This window comes from Morone saxatilis, unplaced genomic scaffold (genome assembly GCF_004916995.1).
Source record: "Morone saxatilis isolate NCDOM2014 unplaced genomic scaffold, NCSU_SB_2.0 Contig18, whole genome shotgun sequence".
NCBI lineage: Eukaryota > Metazoa > Chordata > Actinopteri > Moronidae > Morone > Morone saxatilis.
The window spans coordinates 27,643,656-27,649,677 of record NW_023339740.1 but is presented as its reverse complement, the minus strand read 5'-3'; the positions used below and the strand labels follow the sequence as shown (position 1 = coordinate 27,649,677).

At 38.1% G+C, this 6,022-nt stretch overlaps 1 protein-coding gene across 2 annotated transcripts; it reads left to right on the top strand.

The window, feature by feature from the left end:
- The first annotated feature begins 1,792 nt into the window (after positions 1-1,792).
- Positions 1,793-6,022, top strand: LOC118328434. 2 transcript variants are annotated; one of them, XM_035662178.1, is made up of 6 exons: positions 1,793-1,918; positions 3,660-3,728; positions 4,135-4,215; positions 4,407-4,493; positions 4,742-4,797; positions 5,099-6,022. In XM_035662178.1, exons 1-6 carry the CDS (start codon positions 1,909-1,911, stop codon positions 5,306-5,308), a joined length of 513 nt encoding a protein of 170 aa, XP_035518071.1. In that variant the 5' UTR covers positions 1,793-1,908; the 3' UTR covers positions 5,309-6,022. The 2 variants fall into 2 exon arrangements, with proteins under 2 accessions (XP_035518071.1, XP_035518070.1); XM_035662177.1 differs by lacking the exon at positions 1,793-1,918 and having other exon boundaries at positions 2,933-3,728.

Sequence of the window (6,022 nt, the reverse complement as noted above, 5' to 3'; positions counted from 1 at the left end):
AAGAGAGAATACGCATCTCATTGAGCTCTGTGTCCTTGGTCTCCCCACCCAAACTCGGTGAGGGAAATACCTCGCTGCCAGTGTATGGGTGAGAGCAGCCTGAGTGACTCCCAAAAGTTGACCTAATAGATGATAAAATTCCTTCCAAATGACTTTAACAGTACAGTCTGATACTCAGTTTAGACTCCGCCTGCCAGTACCTCTGGGATTTCGTCTCAGTACTTCTCCGACTTCGATGTGAACCTTTAGTCTTTGTCTGATCTACAGGTTGTGAGCCCCTCAGGTCTGAAAGCTGAAGGAATCTGCCGAGGAAGGAAATCGGGTCTGAATTCCCCACCTGCCAAATACTCAACCAAAACCACACTGCGACAACTGATACCAGAATATCACTCCTCCGTGTAGTCAGACGAAGAGAAACATTCATACAAAACTTATGTGGTGGGAAACCAAAGAAGGCATTTCCCTGTACCCATGATCCCCACACCACCAAATGAAAGAACTCAGGGTGGCCATCAGACCTCACCTTCAATCCTAAGGGACTTCTGGGCGAACTACCCCAACTGTAACAGAGAAAGACCAGAGACCAAAGAGGAAGACCCAGAGACAAAAATAAAAGTGGACATTGGTAAGAGACATTCACCTTTAAACTGTGTTTTTAAACTTAAAAATGTTCATCCAAAAATGATCATAGAACGTCCTAACAAATCCCTGATATGTTCAACATAACGCTGACAATAAAGCAGACTTTACTGTGATATACAGTGAGATTAAAGACATTTCACTTCCATGCACACAGTAATTACGTGTCACATTCTTTGAATCAGCTCGACTCCAGTGTCACAAGCCTTTCAAAGAGACAATCTGTATACCCCACACTGGCATTTTATAAGTTTAAGCCTTTTTGTAATTTCTACTCAGTGGTTTTATTTAATTATTATGATTATTCACCATTCTTGTTATCTCCTGTCTTTGGCCCACTTTCTTAGAATATTTTGCTGTAATTTAAATGTTTTATATATTTTCTGTGGACCAGTGAAATTGTCTCCTAAAAGGCCATGTACCTTCCAAGCACTATACCGACAACTAAACATGTACTGATATACAATCTTTTTACTTTTGTTTTTACCCTTTGAGAGAAACCGATGGCTGCTCAGGATGATTTAACCAAACTGCGTACAGAACGTCTAAACGCACCATCTACATGTGACTTATACACGGGAAACAAACTGCAGGTCCAGTGACAAGTTTATCGCAAAGAGAATAAATTCCAACTTGTGAGCCGAGATTCTTATCAACCCAAAGTCTCTCTCCAAAAATCAAACAGAAACATACCAATCTCACAGAAACCAACAGAGGATTCAATGTGTCCATCAGTAATCGGTGGTCCTCACATGATGCTGGTCCTCTAATGGGTGTGGAGGAAATAAAGGAAATTATCGAACTGGACTCAGAACAAGTACAACTGAAGGTTAAAGGGAGCAGCACACATCTGCACACTTCTAGGTTTGATTCACTCACACATAATAACTGAGGTGTCTCTGAAACTATGTTGGAAATACAGTCAATGCTGTCCTGTCTACAGGGTATTACGACGTTCACCGAAGGTCTCGAACTATTGGACAGAATTATACACTACCTGGTGTCGAATACTCCAAATGGGTGCTCCGACTCAAAGAAAATTCATCTGTAAGGGAAGAAGATCCATCTATATGTCAACCTTTAGTCCAACACACTGCACAGCAAAGCTGAACAAAAGGTTTTCCATGAAGGATGACAAAGTGACTCAAAAAAGGAGAAATATCACCATAACAGTGAGAGAAGTAAACAGCCGGACAGTGGGACATACTGGTGTGGAGCAGAAAGCACTGACACAAGACGCAGTAACACATTCTACCCCACAGATTCTTGATGACTGTAGGTGAGTCATCGTTTTTTATTGGTGTGATGTAATCTTGACCCTGGTTATGATTGTAGGAGGGTCCAGTAAACATAAATCTACAGTCATTCTTGATTACTACTGGACTTAAATATTTTATTACTTTAATAAATATACAATATACTGATTCTTCCAAAATGAGAAGAAATTAACCCCTTCAGATACTGAATGTTTCTGAACCATTGAAAACTACAGTTACATAGGAGGAAAACAATAAAGGAAGTGGTTTGACATTCAGAGTGGGTGAGAGAAAAATGAGTATTGTGCTTATACGCACGTTTTCATTTGCCATTGTTTCCCATATTAAAACGTATACTCAATATTACTATTATCCTTTGTTATAATCATTAGTTATTAATTACCGTACCTGAATATAGGAAGGATTGTGTCTTAGTTACCTTAGAATGAGCTGTTTTTACCTACAGAAAGAGCGAGTCCATCATGTTTCTACAGTAGCCCAGTACAGGCAAACCAAACATCGGCAGACACTATAGTTTCTACTACATTCTTGTCGGTTTAGCAATATTCAGTTGATTGCAATCTGCAACGTCACTGCTAGATGCCACTAAATCCTAAACTCTGGTCTGTTAAAGTTCCCAGGAAGCAGCAGAATACCTAAAAACTGTCTTTTTGTCATTGTTAGGACAGATAAAGGCGTATAGGTGATGTACAGTGTAAGATATTAACATTAATTTTGACTTAATGGGAACTTTAACTTCCAGCTCCTGGCAGTAATTTGCTTTGTAGAATCAGCCGCTATGACAAGAGCTGATACTGACTGACTCAGACCACCTGTGTTTGGTTGCTATTAATGCTCTTGTGTTCATTTCCTGCACTTCCCTTGAGAGCGACACGCTGCAGTGATCTGACAGCAGGACAGCAACAATAAAAACCATTAACAGTTGATCAAGTTTCTACTCATTTTAGCCACACAGATGTAATGTCTTTAATTTTATAATTCACTATTTATGCTTTTTACACATAGGTGTTTGTACAAATTAAACTAACACAATATAAAATGTCGATTAGTAAGCTTTAGGGGTGGTGGTATGCAGATTTTGTGCTAAAGTAAGCTAACTAATCCATTAAAATGTTACACACTAAACGTTTTTCACAGCGTTTTAACTTTGGAAATGTACAGAAGTTACTAACACTTTTAACAATGTCTCAAAGACTACATTCAAACTGCGAGCCTCAGCACTTAATTATGATTTAGTGCTCAGATCTGAGTTTCTTTTTTTGTTTGACTATTCACATTACTTTTTAAATGTGACCTAGATCAGATTCTGATGAATGTCGATCAAGAGTCACACTGCAAACAACTTGATCTGATTGGGAGCACGTATAAAAGTGGCCTGAATCAGAATTGAAAAGATTTGATTCCAAACTGTAAATAAACATAAGAATAGATCTGACTCACAGGTGAGCAAAGAGAAAATCTGATTTGGGCCACTTTGGTCTGTAGTCTTAATGTGTCGTCCCAGTAAACTACAACAGTGAGCCAGCATGCACAATCAATATCCTGAAACTGAAGCAGCTAAATTAAAGTCAGTCACATCAAACGTATTGTTGCCAAGGAGCAAAGGAAACATAATGGAAAGATTGTTGTGTAGAATCCAAGTTTGATGCTTCTCTTTCTGTTTTTTCTTGCCAGGTTTTGTCGAAATGTATTTTTTATTTTCTTTCAATGATGAGACTATGTTAAGCTTTTGTTTGATTTCAGTAAAAACACCAACATCGACATCTCCTGCTTCATCAACCCAGTCAACCACTGCATCTGGTAGAAGAAATGGTAAGAGAGCACATGTGACAGCAAGAAAAGGAGGATGTTCACGTTTACACTTGTACAATTTAACTTCTGTATTGCTGTTTAGTGTTTAGTTGATTCCAATCTGCAACTACCTCTGCGTGATGCCACTAAATCCTACACACTGGTCCTTTAAAGTCCCCATGACAGCAAAAGCAGAGTGATATTTGCTTAACAGCTGATCAGGTTCCTACTCATTTTACCCACACAGATGTAATGTCTTTATTTTAGTGATTCACTATTTATGCTTTATAAGTTACTCAGGATAGGTTCTCTTTTTCAAGTCTCTCTAAAAATATTCTCATACCTATATATGCACTATAAAATGTTATTGGTCAATGATGAGACAATGTTAATATATTAATATTAATATCAACTTGTTTGCTTTCAGTACAAACATCAACATCTCCTGTTTCTTCAACTACTTCATCTGCTCAGCAGTCAATGACTTCAACATCTGCTGAAAGAGATGGTAAGAGAGCACGTTTGATATCTTAAACCTGCTGCAGAAGAGCAAGAGAAGGANNTTTACATTTGTACAATTCAAACACTGGCTCTAGATAAGGCCTTTAAATTGGCCTTTAAACTCCTCAACTCAGACACTTGTTGACTGCGTTTTAATCAGATCTGGATTTATTCTTTGTTGTGTGCTTTGTGTTGCAGATGGCTCTCAGGTCGTCATTACTGTGGGTGTCTGTGTTGCTGTACTGCTGCTGCTGTTTGTCATCATTTTGATTCTCATCTACAAACGTAAGAAACCACATTCACAACATCTCCATCTTGTACAGATGTGATGTCTAAAAAAGCCAAAGCAGATATACTATATGACGTTAGTAGTGACTGAACATGACTTTCTTTAAGTCTGGAAGTTGGTTTATGTCTATAAATATTGGGACACACAGTGGCTGTTAAATCCTACTCAATGAAACCAAACTGGAAAATACAAAACCATCAACAAGTGCAACTGTTTATTGTTCTCTTCCATGTCTTTCTGTCAGGATGTTCACATTCAAAACACACAAGAAATGGAGCAGCAGCGCAGCACACCAGAGAGGTCAGTGTATAAATGTATAACTGTTATATGATAATATTCATATTGCTGGAGAAACTGAGCAAGAGTTAGAATTATGTATGTTACATTAACCAGTTTCAGTATTAGCCAGCAATGACGATCATGTTATAATGAAGACATAGTTATGCATATTAAACCTTTAGATCCTCCTAAATGTTACACTACACACTGGACCTTTACCCTGTTTCTAATTTAACTTACAATGGTTAACCACAATTTGTATCCATAGTGCTTAATGTATAGATGATTTGTTCACACTGTATTTTTCATTCTTTCCTGGAAGGATTATATCTACGAGGAGGTACAGGAGCGCCCAGAGACCAGACTCAGGAATGCAGTGACCACGATTTATGCCACTGCCAACTTTCCCACAAACCCCTCTGCCTCACTGGATTACTCTACCATCAACTTTAAAAACAGCTCTGATAAAGCTGGTGGTGAGGCAGTGATCCTCAAAACCCAGCTCCTCTGGCCTGTGAATACTCTACTGTGAAGTACAGCCAAAGTCCAACCTACTCTACTGTCAATGAACCATCCAGATCTCCAGAGGATCCGCTCTACTCAACAGTCAACAAACCAATGAGTTACCATAAGTAGCAATGAGGAAAGATTAATCGGTCCAGGCTGATATTTCAACAACTATTCAATGGATTCTCATAAAAGTTCCTATAGGAATTTCCAGAAAACGATTTCTTTTTACTTTTGTCATTCCCTGACCTTTCATTTGATGCCACCTGAAGATCACATTTGAGATTAAGTTCAATATCAATAACAACTCTTTGGACATTCATGCCTTGTTCAGGATGAATTATAGTAACTCTGATGATCCCATTCATTTTCATCTGGTTTCATCATCAGGTTTGATTTTATAACAATATCTGCACAATAATGACATTCCCATCAGCCTAGTATAGCAAAAGTAAAAGCTTTAATGAAAGGAGATGTTTTGTGATGTGATGCTTCATACTGTGTTATGGCAATCATAGATTATAAAAACAAAATAGAGTCAAGGAGACAGTGATTAAAATGTTGCCAATTGTTTAGTACATGGTATAATAGCCTCTTAATTTAACCTTGTTAGATTTACTGTATGCAGGGTTTGATTTGATTTGTTGATGTGTTTCCCTGTTTGAACTGCTCTTCTAGTGTTGACCTTAGCCTTCCTCATGATTCTGTAAGCATGTATATTCTGTCTCTGCTGCAATAA

Excerpts from the sequence above, each read along its gene's own strand:
- LOC118328434 (XM_035662177.1), top strand. The coding sequence starts at position 3,602 with ATGTATTTTTTATTTTCTTTCAATGATGAGACTATGTTAAGCTTTTGT. Across the intron at positions 3,729-4,134 it reads TGCATCTGGTAGAAGAAATG|TACAAACATCAACATCTCCT; the intron begins GTAAGAGAGCAC and ends GTTTGCTTTCAG. Across the intron at positions 4,216-4,406 it reads AACATCTGCTGAAAGAGATG|ATGGCTCTCAGGTCGTCATT; the intron begins GTAAGAGAGCAC and ends TTTGTGTTGCAG.